Source organism: Mytilus edulis, chromosome 6 (assembly GCF_963676685.1).
Source record: "Mytilus edulis chromosome 6, xbMytEdul2.2, whole genome shotgun sequence".
Classification (NCBI taxonomy): Eukaryota; Metazoa; Mollusca; class Bivalvia; order Mytilida; family Mytilidae; genus Mytilus; species Mytilus edulis.
This window is the reverse complement of record NC_092349.1, coordinates 41,017,939-41,040,416: the sequence shown is the minus strand read 5'-3', so window position 1 is coordinate 41,040,416 and position 22,478 is coordinate 41,017,939. Positions and strand designations below refer to the sequence as shown.

The window sequence follows — 22,478 nt, the reverse complement described above, 5'->3', positions numbered from 1 at the left end:
TATGATAATTTGATGACATACTTGTGCTTATCATTCTCTACAGCATTATTTAATTTAAATGTGTAACCATATCCATGTCAAATTTTAGTAACTTATATTAGACATTTGTTCACACATACGTGCATATGTGCATATGAGAACTTGAATTGAGCAAATATGATTAGTTATATCTATGAGAAATACAATCAGTTAACTTTATCTCTGAGCACCCATGAGATCTTAAATTGAGCAAATATGATCAGTTATATGTTGAGTAAAATTTGAGCTAGATCTACTCAATTGAGTTAGATATATATCAATATTGAGACTAATCTAAATGGTTATTTGAGCACACATGAGCCTATTTATACTATTGAGAGCAATATTGGGATACTGCATGAGCAAACTATGCAAATCTTTATTGAGACAAACCTATGAGCGCTATAAGTTTAAATTTGTTCTTGACAATTTTTTGTTTATTTTTAAAAAAAATATAGGGACAACAGAGTTGGTGTATGTGGGTTCGATTCCCACCCTAGGCATTCATTTATATTGGCTGGTGCAAAGCGGGCAGTTTAGCTTAGTGGCCCCACACTGACTCTGTTGTTCATATGTTACTTGAAAAAATTAGGCGGCATCGTTCTTTATTTTTCTATTCGAAAATCAGACACAACAAAACCATTGAATAATTGTGAAAATTATACCACAGATAACTATGGTAAAACTTTAATTGTTTTTGGCATAATTAAACTTGGCTGCCATCCAAGATCTAAAAAGTTTTTATATTAATGAATTATATATATCAGATTTGGATTCTTTTGGTTACAAAACATTTTGGATGGTACATGTACATGTAGGTAGCGGCCAAATCTTTATTCCTAAAGGCTTAAAGCTTTCAGGTCTGAAAATTGCCCAAAATCATCACATTTTGACAAATTTGGAACATAAAATGTACTTTTATGAAAAGAACTGATTTATTGAGCATGTTGAGTGTTAAGACTTTTGAAATAGACCCAAATTACGAACCAAATTGAGAACTTTTTGGAGTTTTATAGTTTAGGCTATTTTGGGCAATAAGTGAAAATTGTCCTTTGAATCAGTCGTTTCACAATAACCATTATATACTAAGTATCTGTTAGAAGATAGCTCTTTCACAGTACATCGTTAAACGTAAAGATAAATATATACCGACATTGAATGACCAATATTAATGATGGAATGAGATTATACATGTATATATCATGTATATACTGTTTTATATTGTTACATGTACATACATAAATGAAAATTAAAACCAAACTGTTGTCATTATTCATAAAAAAAGAAAAGGGAGGTATGATTGGTATAAATCAGACACCAGCTCTAGACAAAATGATGAAAAAGAAATAAAGCTTATAACCATACAACATTTTTACAATCAGAAAAAAACTATACATAAAATAATAAAATCAGTTAGAAATAGCCATGAAATGTCAAATGTTAAACAATATATACAAGAAAACTAATGGCCACATCAATGTACAATCGGGAAATCAAGATATACACCAAAAAATTACAAGGCCTGTTTTACAGGTTTCTTACAAAGGACCGACACATTCATATGGTATTTGTGTTCTATATGTATAGTGCAAAATGTTCTCATTGCTAAACATTTCTAAACCAGTGGTATCCAAAGTATTAAATCCAGAACAAAGTAAAAAAAAACCTAACAGTTGAAAAACTATCCAAATGTTGACAACTTGTGATATTCAATTAACAAAAATGCCATCATTAGCAAATGGCTATCTACATATAATTCATTGTAATATTTACAATGTACCATTTAATAATTAAAAACCAATTGTTCAAAGAACAATTGAAGGTCTTTCCACAAGTGAAGATCTATTTTATTATCAAAATATTAAAAATCAATCTAAAATGTCAGTTCCTATGGCTTTATAATATATAAATATGAATTTAAAGCAAAGGTCAAAATCTAGAACGTGCAAATTACCTATGACCTTGACCTCAATTTCAAGGTCATAAACCAAGTATCTCAAATCAAAAGACCCTAGGTCTTTATAATGTATGGTTAATGAGTTATATGACTTTACGCATAATTCTAAATATAAGATGGGCAAAAACTCCTATTTATTGTTAGCGCACCCTTTCAACCAAAATTTATAAGTAACGGCATGTCGCAACTAACAATTTAGTGAAAATAAGATGTAGATATGTTATAAGGTTTTGAAAATAAGTAAAAATAAGCCAAAATAAAAAATTTAGAATATGACCTTGACCCTTGACCTAATTTTCATTTTTTTGGACCAAGGATCTCAAATTAAAAGACCCTAGGTCTCTATCACTTATGGTTTACCAGTTAGAAATGCAAATCACTTATATCAAATACATAAGGGGGAATAACTCTCATATGGAGTATCAGGATAGCTTCGGTTAAAACTAAACTCGAATCCTGAAGATATAACGAGCAATTTGGTAAAATAAATTTGTCGTAATCTTTTGCGGTTGCGAAGGAGTAGTGGCCACAAGAAAAACAGTGTTTGGGGAGATAACTCTTACTGCGCGGTTGTCAGTTTTAAAGCGTATAAACTATACGATATCATATTCCAAATATCTAAGCGACATCTTTTGAAACAACAAAATTACGCAAGAAAAAAAATTAGGCGGAAGAAAAAAAAAAAAATAATCGGAACAAAATCAATAGGTCTTTCCACGGAAAGGTGGAAAGACCTAATTAGAAAACAGAACCTACAATGTACATGTATAGCTGCTAATTTAAAAAAAAAATATGATGGATAAATGATTGACTGTGTTACAATAAAACCAAGATACAAATGTAACTCAGTGAAGCTATTTTCTATGTTGTTTCTAGTGTACTTTTATTTGTATGCATGTCTTTTTCAGTTTTAGTCATGGAATTGTAAGTTTATTTTCCATTTATGAGTTTGCTGTTCATCTGGTATCTTTAGCCCCAAAGTTTCCACTGGGTCAATTATTTTTTTCGCCACCTCTTTCGCCAAAACAATATATTTTTCCCCACTTTATTTATTAATTAGCCACAATATTACAATTTATCTGTTTTGATATGATTGTCTTGAACCTCTTTTTCATAGTTCAGTGAGTGACTATAAAGCTACTCGAAGAATTGTTTGCTATGTTGATTCTCTATTATAAGTTATACGCTAACGATCTTTGTATGTGTGCAACTATATGGTCATAATGCCAATCTAACAGTTCTCATTTGACCAAGTAATCATTGATAATTCACAAAGTTAAGTTTCCTAGTTCAAGTCAGTATCTCAGATATGATAGCATATTATATTTAATATTTGTACTATATTGTATGGTGAACATATCTGTCTGGTAGGTATAATATAAACACCTGTCATTTATCAATAATTCAACACAACTTGAGGTCCTCTGATGTTCAGTATTTCAGTACTTTGATTAAGTAGAACTCTATCACCAGGCTCCAGTACTGACTGTCTGACTTTCAAATCATATCGCGTTTTATGACGTCTCCCAGTCCTTTCGGCTGATTTTTCAGCTGTTCTATAGGCAAACTGCAGTCGTTTTTTCAAATCACTCACGTATGCAGAGTGATCTTTTGTAACAGACTGATTTGGATTACCTATAAAAGCATCAATGGCAAGCCGCGGGTGCCAACCAAACATCAGATAATGTGGGCTGTATCCAGTTGTATCGTGTTTTGTTGCATTATAGGCATGTACTAACGGCGCAACATATACTTTCCAATTGGATTTCTTTTCATCATCAAGAGTACCCAACATGTTTAATAAAGTCTGGTTAAAACGCTCGCACTGACCATTCCCTTGCGGGTGATACGGAGTAGTGCGAGATTTTTTTATGCCTGCTAATCTACACAGTTCCTGGATAACCTTACCCTCAAAATTTCGTCCCTGATCACTGTGAAATCGAGATGGAAAAGAATAGTGCTGAATAAAATTTTCCCATAATGCTTTAGCTGTAGTTTTAGCGGACTGATTTTTCGTAGGTATAGCTTGAGCGTACCTCGTAAAATGATCCGTAATGACCAAAATATTCTCATATCCTCCCTTTGACTGCTCAAGAGTTAGAAAATCTATACAAATGAGCTCCAAAGGGTAGGAAGAACATATATTTACCAATGATGCAGAATTCCTGCACTTCGACTTTCTAAGTATGCAGTTCTGACAGTTCGAAACTTTTCTCTCTACGTCTCTATCAATACCCGGCCAAAAATATCTTGATTTCACAAGTGATAAAGTACGATCGCGCCCCTGGTGACCTACATCGTCGTGCAGAGCAGTCAGTACTAGTTCATGGTAAATAGAAGGTAATACTAGTTGAAACACAGCTTCATGATTAATGTAGCTTTTCCTATATAAAACCTTATCTTTCAGGCAAAGTTTATCCCATTCTCTCAATAATCTTCGGACAAGATCCGTCTCATGAGACATCTGACGCTTAGTGAGTCTATGACCGGTTGTAACTAAATCAATAACTCTACTTAAGCATGAATCTTGTCTCTGCTCATACGTCCAATCTATATCAGAGAATTTGGATGTATCGTCCAAAATCTCGCTATCGCTGTCTATAAACTGAATATCATGTGACAAACATATAGTTTCAATAGCAGGGTTTGTATCTGGAGTTAATACTATATAGATTTACAAATAGCCTGAACTACGTCACTAAAAACTTCTTTACAATCGGACGGAAGTCTAGAAAGAGCGTCAGCGTCAATATTTGACTTGCCTGTTCTATACACAATGCTGAAATCATAGTTTGACAATGAAGCAACCCATCTATGGCCGGTAGCATCTAATTTAGCTTTACCGAGAACGTACGTAAGTGGATTATTATCCGTTCTAACGGTAAATTTGCTACCAAAGAGATAATCATGAAACTTATCAGTTACAGCCCATTTAAGCGCCAAAAATTCTCTTTTATGGGCTGGATATAACTTCTCTGGGCCACGTAAGCTACGACTAGCGTAAGCTATCACCCGTTCTTTACCCTCCTGTTCTTGATACAAGACGGCACCTAAACCGGTACCACTTGCATCAACGTTTACAATGAAAGGTAATGAAAAATCTGCATATGCAAGAACTGGTGGGTTTGTCAACTTTTCAATAATAAGATCAACAGCATTCTGTTCCTCGGGACCCCATTTCCAAGGACTAGGCTTACTAGACTTCTTTCGTTTAGACCCAAGGTTCTTCTTGTTCGTAGGGTGTCCAAGAAATAGGTCATTAAGAGGCTTTGCAATCTTAGCGTAGTCTCTAATGAATTTCCTGTAATAGGAAGTGAAACCTATAAACCTACGAAGGTCCTTAATGCTCTTTATAGCTGGCCAATTTTGGACTGCTATAACTTTCTCTGGGTCGGTTTTGATACCGTCGGCGGACACTATAACACCAAGATATTTAATCTCCTTCTTAAAAAATTCACACTTGCTACCTTTGAGTTTTAAGCCGTGGTGTTTAAGACGACTAAAAACAGACTCAAGCCTAGCAAAATGGTCATCTATGTTACGTGAAAATACCACAATATCGTCTAAAAATACTAAGCATTCACGCAAATGAGCTTCTCCCATGCATCTTTCCATCAATCTTTGAAACGATGCCCCTGCGTTTGTCAGACCAAAGGGGAGCCTATTAAATTCATAGAACCCCAATGGACCTAACGAAAACGCGGTCTTATGCTTGTCTGACTCTTTAATGCCCATTTGCCAATATGCCGATCGAAGGTCCAGTCGCGTAAAGTATTTAGCCCCAGCTAGACAATCAATCGTCTCGTCAATGCGAGGCAAAGAATAACTGTCCCGAATTGTCTTCTTGTTTAAAGATCTAAAATCTAAACAGAAGCGCAAAGAACTGTCCTTCTTACGCACGAGAACCGCGTTACTGGCGTAAGGACTGTTAGACTCCCTTATACAGCCCGCCTCCAGCATTTCACGTACATGTTCTCTTACCTCATCGAACAATGCTGGAGGAATACGCCTGTAAGGTTGTCTAAAGGGTTTGTCATCTGATAACTGGATCTCGTGCTCCATCAGATCTGTGAGCCCAATGTCAGTGGGTCCTTGGGAGAAAATAGACCTATACCTGCTAACTAAACCTTTCAATCTGAGTTTAGTATCATCAGGAACATCGAAACTCTCTAAGTTAATTCCTAGGGATGATAACTCCTGATCAGACAAACTCCCTTTCTCTTCATCAACAGCGCTTTCAGCACTTTGCACATCTACATGACGGACAACCTTAACCTCATTCAGAGAACACAAGTGTGTTTTAGGTTTTATGACCATAGCTTTGGCCGTCATGTTAAATATTCTAACTGGGACCCGACAAGTTGGACCCTTAACGTTTACTACCCGTGGACACACTGACACATCTGACAAGTCATCTGACAGACCCTCAGTCACTACTGTACATGCTTCTGGTGTCTTAGACCTTGCTAAACCAGATACATTTAAGACAGATAAAGGTTTGATCTTGATGGGATTTTTATTCGTAGAGTAAACTTGACCTATTGCTTCATCTTTGATAGAATTAAAAGCAATATCCCACTCTCTTGGGATCTTGTCTATGTTAGTTTGCTGTCTACCAACCATAGAACATGAATCTAACAATCTGATAACATTTGTACCAATAATAACAGGTACATTTTTGTTATAATCAGTAAGAGAGACAACCAACAATGGTATCATAAAATCTTGCTCTACAAAATCAACCTTTATACTAGCTTCTATGTAACCTAAATACGGTAACGTGGTACCTCCTGCCACACTAATTGATAAGCTAAAGTCATCTAAACTTTTCAATTCAGGTGGAGGTGTTAACTCATTCAACATACCTTCAGATATTGTTGATATCATGGACCCTGTATCAATCAAAGCCTTACACTTTGTATTATTAATGTAAATAAAAGATTCATTTGCTAAACCAATCATACGTTGAGCAAGAGTGCTCTGCGTACAAGTATCAACAAGTTTGGGACTAGGCACATTCTCAGGCCTATATAAGTCTCTGGTTTGTCCCTCAACCGAGACCTTTACCCGTTTAAACCCCTCGTCTGAGAATTATAATTCTGGTTTTGTTGGTTTCCTGTATAGCCACGGCCACGCCAGCCACGGTTATTATTAAATCTACCCCTTCTATCAGACCCTCGATAGTTCCCGCGACCTTGGCCACGAAACTGACTATTTGACGAACTTGTATGATCATCAGGTTTACTTTCTTTTAATTTCTTTAACTCTCCCTCAAATGATTCCATTCTAGTATTCAAGAGCTTCATGGACTTAATCATCTCTTGCATACCTGACTGTTCAACAACCGCAGGTTGATGTTGAATCTTATTGTCAGAACCTGAGGCATAATTTGATAAGTCCAATTCAATAGATCGGATCTCTTTTAATAACTGATCAAATTTTTCAACAGTATCGTATTTATAACGACTAGCATTTTTCAAAAGGGGATCTCTGAGACCTGACCACAGCTTTGATCTAAGCATGTCGTTTTTAGCCTGTGAGCTAATTTGACCTTTTTCAACAGCTTTTTGGGCAATATCTTCAAGTCTCATACCATAATCAGCAACAGACTGACCTTGTTTCTGAGTTTCCATGTAAAACTTTTGAAGCAATGCTTCACTACTGAACACATTTCCATATATCCCATCTAATTTTTCAATAATCTGTGTGGGTGTAGCCCCATCTGGGAGTGATAACAATAAACCCCTAGCTTTACCTTTTAGGGACCCTCTTATACACTGCAATAATATAGTATCTGTATAATTACCTTCCCGTATTATACATTTAACTTCGAACTTCCATACGTCAAAAGACACTTCACTTTTTTCTTCCCCAGAAAATACAGGTATCTTGGGTTTTGCATACGAAGAGTTTGAACAAGAAACGGTAGTATTATTACCAAAACCTGCAGCATAAGTTGCCACTCTTGCTATAGACGAAGACCTAACAGGTGCCAAAGGAGGCTTAGTATGAGCAGTAGTTCCCTTTATAGGAGTACTATGTCCAAAAGATACATGCTTCTCACTACTTAATTTATCAAACTCATCTGATGTTACAACTCTAAAGCTTGTATTATGATTCAAAAACTCAATCATTTTCTGAACGTGTTCTTCTGAAACCTTAGGTTCAGTTTTTAAACCTTGTTTTGACTCCGCTTCAGCCATCACTTGAACTTTAACCAATAAATCAGACACCAGCTCTAGACAAAATGATGAAAAAGAAATAAAGCTTATAACCATACAACATTTTTACAATCAGAAAAAAACTATACATAAAATAATAAAATCAGTTAGAAATAGCCATGAAATGTCAAATGTTAAACAATATATACAAGAAAACTAATGGCCACATCAATGTACAATCGGGAAATCAAGATATACACCAAAAAATTACAAGGCCTGTTTTACAGGTTTCTTACAAAGGACCGACACATTCATATGGTATTTGTGTTCTATATGTATAGTGCAAAATGTTCTCATTGCTAAACATTTCTAAACCAGTGGTATCCAAAGTATTAAATCCAGAACAAAGTAAAAAAAAACCTAACAGTTGAAAAACTATCCAAATGTTGACAACTTGTGATATTCAATTAACAAAAATGCCATCATTAGCAAATGGCTATCTACATATAATTCATTGTAATATTTACAATGTACCATTTAATAATTAAAAACCAATTGTTCAAAGAACAATTGAAGGTCTTTCCACAAGTGAAGATCTATTTTATTATCAAAATATTAAAAATCAATCTAAAATGTCAGTTCCTATGGCTTTATAATATATAAATATGAATTTAAAGCAAAGGTCAAAATCTAGAACGTGCAAATTACCTATGACCTTGACCTCAATTTCAAGGTCATAAACCAAGTATCTCAAATCAAAAGACCCTAGGTCTTTATAATGTATGGTTAATGAGTTATATGACTTTACGCATAATTCTAAATATAAGATGGGCAAAAGCTCCTATTTATTGTTAGCGCACCCTTTCAACCAAAATTTATAAGTAACGGCATGTCGCAACTAACAATTTAGTGAAAATAAGATGTAGATATGTTATAAGGTTTTGAAAATAAGTAAAAATAAGCCAAAATAAAAAATTTAGAATATGACCTTGACCCTTGACCTAATTTTCATTTTTTTGGACCAAGGATCTCAAATTAAAAGACCCTAGGTCTCTATCACTTATGGTTTACCAGTTAGAAATGCAAATCACTTATATCAAATACATAAGTGGGAATAACTCTCATATGGAGTATCAGGATAGCTTCGGTTAAAACTAAACTCGAATCCTGAAGATATAACGAGCAATTTGGTAAAATAAATTTGTCGTAATCTTTTGCGGTTGCGAAGGAGTAGTGGCCACAAGAAAAACAGTGTTTGGGGAGATAACTCTTACTGCGCGGTTGTCAGTTTTAAAGCGTATAAACTATACGATATCATATTCCAAATATCTAAGCGACATCTTTTGAAACAACAAAATTACGCAAGAAAAAAAATTAGGCGGAAGAAAAAATAAATAATAATCGGAACAAAATCAATAGGTCTTTCCACGGAAAGGTGGAAAGACCTAATTAGAAAACAGAACCTACAATGTACATGTATAGCTGCTAATTTAAAAAAAAAATATGATGGATAAATGATTGACTGTGTTACAATAAAACCAAGATACAAATGTAACTCAGTGAAGCTATTTATGAACATTTAAAGAGTTTGTGTTGACTGCAACAAAAATCTAGAATAAGGGATAGTAATCTTGCTGTGTTAACATCCATTTAATTAGCAATTGATCCAAAAGCTAAATGTTTCAGAAAAAAGACCTGGATACTACATGTACAAACATTGTTAATTAATGCCATTTGTAGAGCAGGATCTGCTTACCCATCCGGAGCACCTGAGACCACCTGTTTTGGTGGGGTTCGTGTTGCTCAGTCTTTAGTTTTCTATGTTGTTTCTAGTGTACTTTTATTTGTATGCATGTCTTTTTCAGTTTTAGTCATGGAATTGTAAGTTTATTTTCCATTTATGAGTTTGCTGTTCATCTTGTATCTTTAGCCCCAAAGTTTCCACTGGGTCAATTATTTTTTTCGCCACCTCTTTCGCCAAAACAATATATTTTTCCCCACTTTATTTATTAATTAGCCACAATATTACAATTTATCTGTTTTGATATGATTGTCTTGAACCTCTTTTTCATAGTTCAGTGAGTGACTATATAGCTACTCGAAGAATTGTTTGCTATGTTGATTCTCTATTATAAGTTATACGCTAACGATCTTTGTATGTGTGCAACTATATGGTCATAATGCCAATCTAACAGTTCTCATTTGACCAAGTAATCATTGATAATTCACAAAGTTAAGTTTCCTAGTTCAAGTCAGTATCTCAGATATGATAGCATATTATATTTAATATTTGTACTATATTGTATGGTGAACATATCTGTCTGGTAGGTATAATATAAACACCTGTCATTTATCAATAATTCAACACAACTTGAGGTCCTCTGATGTTCAGTATTTCAGTACTTTGATTAAGTAGAACTCTATCACCAGGCTCCAGTACTGACTGTCTGACTTTCAAATCATATCGCGTTTTATGACGTCTCCCAGTCCTTTCGGCTGATTTTTCAGCTGTTCTATAGGCAAACTGCAGTCGTTTTTTCAAATCACTCACGTATGCAGAGTGATCTTTTGTAACAGACTGATTTGGATTACCTATAAAAGCATCAATGGCAAGCCGCGGGTGCCAACCAAACATCAGATAATGTGGGCTGTATCCAGTTGTATCGTGTTTTGTTGCATTATAGGCATGTACTAACGGCGCAACATATACTTTCCAATTGGATTTCTTTTCATCATCAAGAGTACCCAACATGTTTAATAAAGTCTGGTTAAAACGCTCGCACTGACCATTCCCTTGCGGGTGATACGGAGTAGTGCGAGATTTTTTTATGCCTGCTAATCTACACAGTTCCTGGATAACCTTACCCTCAAAATTTCGTCCCTGATCACTGTGAAATCGAGATGGAAAAGAATAGTGCTGAATAAAATTTTCCCATAATGCTTTAGCTGTAGTTTTAGCGGACTGATTTTTCGTAGGTATAGCTTGAGCGTACCTCGTAAAATGATCCGTAATGACCAAAATATTCTCATATCCTCCCTTTGACTGCTCAAGAGTTAGAAAATCTATACAAATGAGCTCCAAAGGGTAGGAAGAACATATATTTACCAATGATGCAGAATTCCTGCACTTCGACTTTCTGAGTATGCAGTTCTGACAGTTCGAAACTTTTCTCTCTACGTCTCTATCAATACCCGGCCAAAAATATCTTGATTTCACAAGTGATAAAGTACGATCGCGCCCCTGGTGACCTACATCGTCGTGCAGAGCAGTCAGTACTAGTTCATGGTAAATAGAAGGTAATACTAGTTGAAACACAGCTTCATGATTAATGTAGCTTTTCCTATATAAAACCTTATCTTTCAGGCAAAGTTTATCCCATTCTCTCAATAATCTTCGGACAAGATCCGTCTCATGAGACATCTGACGCTTAGTGAGTCTATGACCGGTTGTAACTAAATCAATAACTCTACTTAAGCATGAATCTTGTCTCTGCTCATACGTCCAATCTATATCAGAGAATTTGGATGTATCGTCCAAAATCTCGATATCGCTGTCTATAAACTGAATATCATGTGACAAACATATAGTTTCAATAGCAGGGTTTGTATCTGGAGTTAATACTATATAGATTTACAAATAGCCTGAACTACGTCACTAAAAACTTCTTTACAATCGGACGGAAGTCTAGAAAGAGCGTCAGCGTCAATATTTGACTTGCCTGTTCTATACACAATGCTGAAATCATAGTTTGACAATGAAGCAACCCATCTATGGCCGGTAGCATCTAATTTAGCTTTACCGAGAACGTACGTAAGTGGATTATTATCCGTTCTAACGGTAAATTTGCTACCAAAGAGATAATCATGAAACTTATCAGTTACAGCCCATTTAAGCGCCAAAAATTCTCTTTTATGGGCTGGATATAACTTCTCTGGGCCACGTAAGCTACGACTAGCGTAAGCTATCACCCGTTCTTTACCCTCCTGTTCTTGATACAAGACGGCACCTAAACCGGTACCACTTGCATCAACGTTTACAATGAAAGGTAATGAAAAATCTGCATATGCAAGAACTGGTGGGTTTGTCAACTTTTCAATAATAAGATCAACAGCATTCTGTTCCTCGGGACCCCATTTCCAAGGACTAGACTTACTAGACTTCTTTCGTTTAGACCCAAGGTTCTTCTTGTTCGTAGGGTGTCCAAGAAATAGGTCATTAAGAGGCTTTGCAATCTTAGCGTAGTCTCTAATGAATTTCCTGTAATAGGAAGTGAAACCTATAAACCTACGAAGGTCCTTAATGCTCTTTATAGCTGGCCAATTTTGGACTGCTATAACTTTCTCTGGGTCGGTTTTGATACCGTCGGCGGACACTATAACACCAAGATATTTAATCTCCTTCTTAAAAAATTCACACTTGCTACCTTTGAGTTTTAAGCCGTGGTGTTTAAGACGACTAAAAACAGACTCAAGCCTAGCAAAATGGTCATCTATGTTACGTGAAAATACCACAATATCGTCTAAAAATACTAAGCATTCACGCAAATGAGCTTCTCCCATGCATCTTTCCATCAATCTTTGAAACGATGCCCCTGCGTTTGTCAGACCAAAGGGGAGCCTATTAAATTCATAGAACCCCAATGGACCTAACGAAAACGCGGTCTTATGCTTGTCTGACTCTTTAATGCCCATTTGCCAATATGCCGATCGAAGGTCCAGTCGCGTAAAGTATTTAGCCCCAGCTAGACAATCAATCGTCTCGTCAATGCGAGGCAAAGAATAACTGTCCCGAATTGTCTTCTTGTTTAAAGATCTAAAATCTAAACAGAAGCGCAAAGAACTGTCCTTCTTACGCACGAGAACCGCGTTACTGGCGTAAGGACTGTTAGACTCCCTTATACAGCCCGCCTCCAGCATTTCACGTACATGTTCTCTTACCTCATCGAACAATGCTGGAGGAATACGCCTGTAAGGTTGTCTAAAGGGTTTGTCATCTGATAACTGGATCTCGTGCTCCATCAGATCTGTGAGCCCAATGTCAGTGGGTCCTTGGGAGAAAATAGACCTATACCTGCTAACTAAACCTTTCAATCTGAGTTTAGTATCATCAGGAACATCGAAACTCTCTAAGTTAATTCCTAGGGATGATAACTCCTGGTCAGACAAACTCCCTTTCTCTTCATCAACAGCGCTTTCAGCACTTTGCACATCTACATGACGGACAACCTTAACCTCATTCAGAGAACACAAGTGTGTTTTAGGTTTTATGACCATAGCTTTGGCCGTCATGTTAAATATTCTAACTGGGACCCGACAAGTTGGACCCTTAACGTTTACTACCCGTGGACACACTGACACATCTGACAAGTCATCTGACAGACCCTCAGTCACTACTGTACATGCTTCTGGTGTCTTAGACCTTGCTAAACCAGATACATTTAAGACAGATAAAGGTTTGATCTTGATGGGATTTTTATTCGTAGAGTAAACTTGACCTATTGCTTCATCTTTGATAGAATTAAAAGCAATATCCCACTCTCTTGGGATCTTGTCTATGTTAGTTTGCTGTCTACCAACCATAGAACATGAATCTAACAATCTGATAACATTTGTACCAATAATAACAGGTACATTTTTGTTATAATCAGTAAGAGAGACAACCAACAATGGTATCATAAAATCTTGCTCTACAAAATCAACCTTTATACTAGCTTCTATGTAACCTAAATACGGTAACGTGGTACCTCCTGCCACACTAATTGATAAGCTAAAGTCATCTAAACTTTTCAATTCAGGTGGAGGTGTTAACTCATTCAACATACCTTCAGATATTGTTGATATCATGGACCCTGTATCAATCAAAGCCTTACACTTTGTATTATTAATGTAAATAAAAGATTCATTTGCTAAACCAATCATACGTTGAGCAAGAGTGCTCTGCGTACAAGTATCAACAAGTTTGGGACTAGGCACATTCTCAGGCCTATATAAGTCTCTGGTTTGTCCCTCAACCGAGACCTTTACCCGTTTAAACCCCTCGTCTGAGAATTATAATTCTGGTTTTGTTGGTTTCCTGTATAGCCACGGCCACGCCAGCCACGGTTATTATTAAATCTACCCCTTCTATCAGACCCTCGATAGTTCCCGCGACCTTGGCCACGAAACTGACTATTTGACGAACTTGTATGATCATCAGGTTTACTTTCTTTTAATTTCTTTAACTCTCCCTCAAATGATTCCATTCTAGTATTCAAGAGCTTCATGGACTTAATCATCTCTTGCATACCTGACTGTTCAACAACCGCAGGTTGATGTTGAATCTTATTGTCAGAACCTGAGGCATAATTTGATAAGTCCAATTCAATAGATCGGATCTCTTTTAATAACTGATCAAATTTTTCAACAGTATCGTATTTATAACGACTAGCATTTTTCAAAAGGGGATCTCTGAGACCTGACCACAGCTTTGATCTAAGCATGTCGTTTTTAGCCTGTGAGCTAATTTGACCTTTTTCAACAGCTTTTTGGGCAATATCTTCAAGTCTCATACCATAATCAGCAACAGACTGACCTTGTTTCTGAGTTTCCATGTAAAACTTTTGAAGCAATGATTCACTACTGAACACATTTCCATATATCCCATCTAATTTTTCAATAATCTGTGTGGGTGTAGCCCCATCTGGGAGTGATAACAATAAACCCCTAGCTTTACCTTTTAGGGACCCTCTTATACACTGCAATAATATAGTATCTGTATAATTACCTTCCCGTATTATACATTTAACTTCGAACTTCCATACGTCAAAAGACACTTCACTTTTTTCTTCCCCAGAAAATACAGGCATCTTGGGTTTTGCATACGAAGAGTTTGAACAAGAAACGGTAGTATTATTACCAAAACCTGCAGCATAAGTTGCCACTCTTGCTATAGACGAAGACCTAACAGGTGCCAAAGGAGGCTTAGTATGAGCAGTAGTTCCCTTTATAGGAGTACTATGTCCAAAAGATACATGCTTCTCACTACTTAATTTATCAAACTCATCTGATGTTACAACTCTAAAGCTTGTATTATGATTCAAAAACTCAATCATTTTCTGAACGTGTTCTTCTGAAACCTTAGGTTCAGTTTTTAAACCTTGTTTTGACTCCGCTTCAGCCATCACTTGAACTTTAACCAACGACATAAACAACACAAAATAAACAAAACAAAACAAGGACAATACACATGAATGAAATGAAAATGATGTAATGATGATGAACTTACTCATATGTCTGTGTCAATGCAAGTCGCTTTCTTACGTCGCTGCTGTAACTATTAGTGCGTAACTTGTTAAATCAGGTGCGTGCTTCTATTCATGCACAAACAATAATCAAATCTGTAAAATACAGTAAAGATGATAAAATATATTCAAACAATAAAACACAATGAATTTTTAAATCAATAAATATTTATAACAGTTTGTTTTCATAAATGAATGTCAAATAAATACTACTACAGTTCACCGGCAACAGTTGTAAAAATCTCCATCCGTGCGGAACGTTGATCGATTAAATTCCTTCTATGTCTAGGTTGTCACGTGATAAAGCAATACACATTCACCTTCACAGGTATGCTGACCGTGCATGTTTCAGTTGAAATTTGTAAATTGACTTTCACTAATAATAAATAACATCAAACATATTTACATGATGTAGTATGAGCTTCCCGGTAGATATGCGCACTATAAGAAATATGAATTTCAAATATACCTTTCAAACAACAGGGTTTCACAGTCGTAAATTCACAATATATAAAGCAGTTGCTGACATCAAAGTTGACAAGTGGTTGTTGTCTCACCATGAAGTAGCGGTACAAATTGTTCCGGAACCATTTTCTCGAATTTGACTGTATAACAATAAACGTTGGACGATCTCGGTGGAACCTCCAATGTCGCAGGAAGAATGGGACACCATATAAAATCGACTTGGGATGAGGGATAAATCACCATAAACCCATAAACTTGTCGTTGTAATGCGTGTGGGCCATTTCTGCATTTAATGAGTCGTCCAATATATAAATACTTTATTATATATAAATCTGCAAATATACAAATTGTAAACCAAGTTTACAATTATGTTCCAATAAATATGAACAATATATATACTGAAATATTTGCATGCAACGGAGCTTTATTCTGACCATAACTTATATACCAAAATGCGGCTTTCAAGCCATACTGAATTCTATATATGAAATACTAAAATAACTTTACTTTAATTGAAACATTTTAAACAATTCTAAAAGAATAAATAAATTTACAAGTACCTGCAGCGTAGACATTAGTCTGCCGCCTCCCCGATTGTAATAATGACCAGTGACTAACTTTAAAAGTGAAATTGTATTAATATATATATGGTTAGTATTGCCGCGCTTTGAGCTCATGCAAAACTCATGCTATTTAAATATAAATATATATCATTTAAATAATAATAAGAATCGCTTTAACTTTCTATTGTACTAATTTAAATATTGAGTACGTAAAGCAAAGCACAGCGTATAAAGCTATAGTCTATTTCAAAATATGCAGCGCAAAACTATTGTCGTCAATCGTCAAGAAACATGATGATATGAAATATGAATATGATATGAATGGAAAACATATAACACGGAAAACACAATTAATATGAAATGCATAATAATGAACCAAAATGGATAAATATATCCGGTGACATAAAACAAAACTCTCGGTAGAGGTGTCTAAATACATCACAAACAGCTTTTATCAAAAGACCTATAAAAGTTGTTTCCAATTTAGACTTTTTTTCTCTTTTTCTTTGTTTGGGCTTTTATTATATTTTCCATCGGGTTGATATCCCATTTCGACTCCTTAAACTTCAAGAGTCTATCCTAAATTGAGGTAAATTATATCGCCCTCCAAATACCGTTTCGATCCCTAACATCACTGAAGAGACATTAATTGTCGAAATCTGGATATGGTGTACAAACTTATGCACTTCATGTTTGCGATATACCATCTTTTCCACATGTAGTCCCGGCCGATCGGTGAAAAAATTGCTCAAATAATGAGGAAAGCACCAATTTTTGCATGATGGTACATTTTAGTGTATTGAGCAATATTAGCTATGGACCCACCCTCAAAAGTCAATATGGCGGCTTATTTCAAGATGGCTGCCGTACGTTCGAAAATATTTACCAGTATTGCACAAACCACAGTGGATTTGGTGCTGGAAGCACAAAAATCAACATATTTGAATGACTTTGTGTTCTTAGCAAGATTTTGTTTTACTCTATCTTTGAAATACAAAATGGCCGCCTTGAAAAATTAGCAAATATTCATTATTGAGAATTGACCTTAATATAAGCATTTTATTGATGCATAGTGTCATTTAGTATCTGTCCCAGTTCTGTCCTTTTTGATTTTGCCCTGCTTGTCAATTCAAACACAAAGTAGTAGCTTTCATAAAAAGCTGCAGTAGTAGCTTTCATTAAAAGCTGCACTATTTGTTGTCTTGAGTCACACAATTTGGGATTTATCTGCCTTAAGATATTATTCAGTGCCTATCTTATTTATTGGGTCGCAATATTTTGCATTTGAGATATTATACTGTGAATTGAGAATCATTTAAACACATATCAGTGAAATGGCAGGATTGAGGACAACATGGACAAGAACATTGAAATGGAAGAAACTGCATCACTTGTGGATATGGAGAAACCCACAGCTGAAGACGCTTTAACAGAGGACAGCTCAGAAATGACTATTTAACAATTGTACCAAGAATTTTTTGCAGAAAGAAAATATAATGCTCAAAGAACAGTTGAGATTTATCGCAATATAACACAGAGCGACTACTGGTGCCTTTATTAGTCAAATGCGTCTTGTTAAAATAGACGTTTTCACTTTTTACACCGGTGCGCTAGACCACACGCCCACCTGGTCTTCAAAATGAAGATTTCGTTGGCCGGGTGTTACCTTTCCACGTCAGTTTTAATCTAGCGTCGTACTACATTACATGATATATGAGCATGAAGATGTGGAAAGGGAACACCCGGCCACCGAGAGCTTCATTTTGAAGCCCAGGTGGTCGTGTGGTCTAGCGCACCGGTTACAGTCAGGCGATTTGGTGTCACGATATCTCAGTAGCATGGGTTCGAATCCCGGCGAGGGAAGAACCAAAAATTTACGAAAGCAAATTTACAGATCTAACATTGTTGGGTTGATGTTTAGACGAGTTGTATATACATAATGTACACAGCCATGTATCACCATCACTGCTGGTGATCCGATGGATAAATCTGTTGTAGAGTTATCACTGGCTCAGACGTAAAATTTTTAAATTCGCAAACTACATTTCACATAGAAAAATAACAGTTCGTTAAAATATTGTCACTAGCGCTTTCATGCCCTATTCTGGCAATCTCCAGGTGACGTTTTAACAATGTCCTTGACACTACCGTTGGTAACGTTTATTACCAATATATATATATATATAGGTTTGAACGTAGTTTTCAATTAAGACTTGTTTATATATATATTATATTAAATTGAGGCAAACCAAAATTGGAACTCCGAAAGGAGAAAACAGAGAGAAAGGTTCTGGAAGCATCAGCTACGTACTCTTGAACCTGGTGGAGAGGGATGAAAAACAGTTCTACCCAAAACCAAAGGAATAAATCCTGAATTTAATTTTATTTAACTAGAACAACTATTTGTTATGTACAATAAACGGCAAAAATATGTTTTATATAGACCGTCAATAAACTTTTACACATATTTTGTGTATATCAAAATACAAAGATATTTTTTGTCATGCATCCGATTTCACCTAGATAGATGCACACGCCCGATGAAGCTAATTTGATTAGCGAAATATTGCGTGAATAATATATAAAACAGAACAACTAATTTTATAACACCAATTAGTGTGTTAAAGTTACATTCTTAGACACTTATATTTTATTATGAGTCTAAAAGATTGTGTAACAATACCGATAAATAGATGGAAAACAAAACACTAAAAAGTGTTGAATAACATCGCACAAAGATGGAAAAACTGAACAGATGATATAAATTATACAATGTTTGCAAATATTTCGGCTCAACAAATGGCCTTCCTCAGTGTTAACAGTTTTAACAATACTGATACATAATGTATAAGGTGTGAAAACAGATCAGTAATAATACAGGTAAGTTTTGGTCGATTGATTTTAATCCAAAATCCTGAATATCATAATATAAACATTAGACTGTAAATTTAATCATTTCTTTCTATTGATTCCATCTGGATGGAGGACACCCAGTTCTTTTATGCAAAACTTCTCCCGATTCTCTCTTTGCCTATTTTGCCATGTACAATCCTGTTCGATCACAAGGATCTTCATGTGAACAAAATCTTTCAGATTGTGATCTGCTAACCTGTGTTGGCTGACAGGAATATACGGGTTTTTTTTTGTGAGGTCACTCCTGTGGCTATTAAGGCGTTTTGTGAAATGGCTGCATAGATTCACCAACATATTGGAGACCACATACAGGACACTCAAGAACGTAAATCACGTTTGAGCTTTTGCAGTTGACATTGCAGAAGATCTAATTCTTGTATGTCTTTTCTGTGGTCTTACTGTGAAATATATACAAGTGTGGACACAGATGAGTGTGGATAGTATGTTTTGATGTTTGACAGTGTCTTATGACAAAAGGGAGTTCTATGTTTTCCTATATGGTGTTATTAACTGTGTTGCACCTGAGCATTAGGAGTATTGCTTATTTAATATTTAGTTTTTATGTTCAAGAGGGGCATGGAAGAGACAGTAATTACATTAGTCACCAAATGATTATGATAGAATATGTTCCACATCTTTGATTTTGGATACATTTTGTAGCTAGGAGAGCAACATAATAGGTTCATTTTTTCAAGTTTTTTTTTCCTAATGGGAGATGATATATAGATTTGATAACATGATATAAGGAGCCTGTAATTCAGTGGTTGTCGTTTGTTTGTGTGTTACATATTCGCTTTTCGTTTATTTTTTGTACATAAATAAGGCCGTTAGTTTTCTTGTTTGAATTGTTTTACATTGTCATTTCGGGGCCTTTTATAGCTGATAATGAGGTATTGGCTTTGCTCATTGTTGATGGCCATATGGTGACCTGTAGTTGTTAATTTCTGTCATGTTGGTCTCTTGTGGAGAATTGTCTCATTGGCAATCATACCACATCTTTTTTTATATGTATTTGCTTACTATATGTATGGTTCTATTTGTATTATTTTGTGGTGAATCATCGGTATCATTAGTAAAATTTTTTGTTAAAATGTTCCTCAGATTAGAATACATTTATTGGTTTTTAGTAATGACAATGCTTGACATGATGCATGGGGCTAGATTATCTAGGAAGTAAATCTTTGTGCTGATTTTTATCAATTCTTTGATAATATCTCCTCCAAATCTGGTGGAAGCAAAGAAAAATTTTGACCAATATGACAATGATTTCACCAAAAGAACCTTTGTCAGCATGCCTCAAAGACTCAAAACTGCTCCAAAAGTAATCTGATAGAATTTCAAGCATTTCAAGTGGATATTATCAACAGCTACTTAATTAATCTTAATATGTCTAAATATCTAAAAAGTTATAGTATTCAAAAGGTTAAGCAAAATTATTCTCTTTTCATTTTTTGTTTGTTATATGGATACAAATATATGTGATACATGTACCAATACAGTATTTGTTGTGGTATGAAAGTGTAGTAATTAACATTTACTGTAACAATGTTAATTCACACAAATCAAGAAATTAACAAATGAATGAAATATGTTGAAGATGTACAATGAATCGATTAGGCCAGATAGGCATTATAATTTTTTTTAAACATAATCGAAGGACCATTTACACTCAGGACCGAGTCATCAGTAGGCAGTAGATGTATTAAAACAACCTAGCATCATATTGCTAGTAGCGGGAGTAGCATTGTCGGGTAAATTTGGTCTTTTTTTTTTAATTTGGTCAATGGACATATAATGTTTGGTTCAAATAGAAATAAAATGTTTTTATCTCCCTATTACTTACATTGTACAGAGAGGTGATACTTCTTTGACAAACCCTTGTACATGAGAGTTGTCTGTCAAATCTTTATTCCACAAAGAATGAATTGCATAACAATGATCTGAGCTCAAAGCAAAGTACTTTAATGATACACATAGACAAAGAGCTAAACCCAGTGATATACTTTGTACTGCAGGTCCTTCATGAACATCCATCGACCAAAACCATATCTCAATAACATGCCATACTACATGGTTTGATCAGAAGTCCTGAAAAAGACATGATTTTTTTTATCGGATTTTAAGTATATATGCACAGGTTAAAACTTTCTTGTAGTATAATCATTCAGTATCTAGCAACTATCAATTTGCTTCATGCACAAATTGAATTATAGGTTGATTACCCCTCTGTTGGAAATAAGAACACACCTCCACCTAATTTTAGTCAACTGATGAACAAACATTCAAAACTATAAAATGTTATCTAAGACTTGTCAGTGTCTATTTACCATTGCCACTGAATCAGTGATATATGTACACATAATTATATACATGTAAGACTAAAATTTTAAAGTACATATATAAGACTAAAACTGACATTCGGTCTTTACTGACAACTTCATCCCCCCCAAGTCATTTTCAAATCTGACTTCATGATAAAATAAGATTCCATATCTACATGTACAACCAATGAAAATCAAATATCCCTCTAATATACTAGCCTTGAAATTCCAGTTTTCTAAAATGGTAGCTAGGTGGAACTTAAACTAAAAAATTTGAAACAATGTATCTTAAATATTTCAAATGCATGTATATGTAATAATATAAATTCTCCAAAATTCGCTATATTTTTCTTTTTTATGTCTTCTGTTCGAGACTGTATATTGACCTCTAGATATAGTTTTGTTTGATAAATTTTGATAAGATTTTTCATTGAACACCAAACCACCAAACACCAAAATATTCCTAATATCATTTTAAACAAATATCAGAAACCAAAATCAAGACTTGATAATTTTTACCATTTTATATTTATTACCTTAATGTGTGTTTTAAAGATTGATGTAATTTATTTAATACAGTAATTAACGGTGACAAAAATTTTATTCCATACTTTCTTTTGTTTTTGTTTTTGTTAATATTTTATTTTTATTATACAATATCCTTTATTTTTGTCGAGCCTGCAACTTTTGCTGCAGAAAGCTCGACATAGGGATAGTGATCCGGCGGCGGCTACGGCGGCGGCGGCGGTGTTAGCTCACTTCTTAAAAGCTATATATTTTAGAAGGTTGAAGACCTGGAT

At 35.1% G+C, this 22,478-nt stretch overlaps 1 protein-coding gene across 2 annotated transcripts in view; it reads right to left on the bottom strand.

Annotated features, from left to right (window-relative positions):
- The window catches only part of LOC139527654 (dentin sialophosphoprotein-like), a 51,159-nt gene extending 34,312 nt beyond the window's left edge, over window positions 1-16,847 (bottom strand). Inside the window, exons 1-3 of one of the 2 annotated variants that reach the window (XM_071323187.1) lie at window positions 16,442-16,847; window positions 15,886-16,213; window positions 15,401-15,512 (exon numbers count right to left, since the gene is read on the bottom strand). In XM_071323187.1, the coding sequence (XP_071179288.1) occupies window positions 15,401-15,404 (4 nt within the window). In that variant the 5' untranslated portion in view covers window positions 15,405-15,512; window positions 15,886-16,213; window positions 16,442-16,847. Of the gene's footprint in view, window positions 1-15,400; window positions 16,214-16,441 lie in introns of both variants that reach the window. The other variant, XM_071323186.1, reaches the window with a different exon arrangement.
- Between the last annotated feature and the right edge of the window lie 5,631 nt (window positions 16,848-22,478).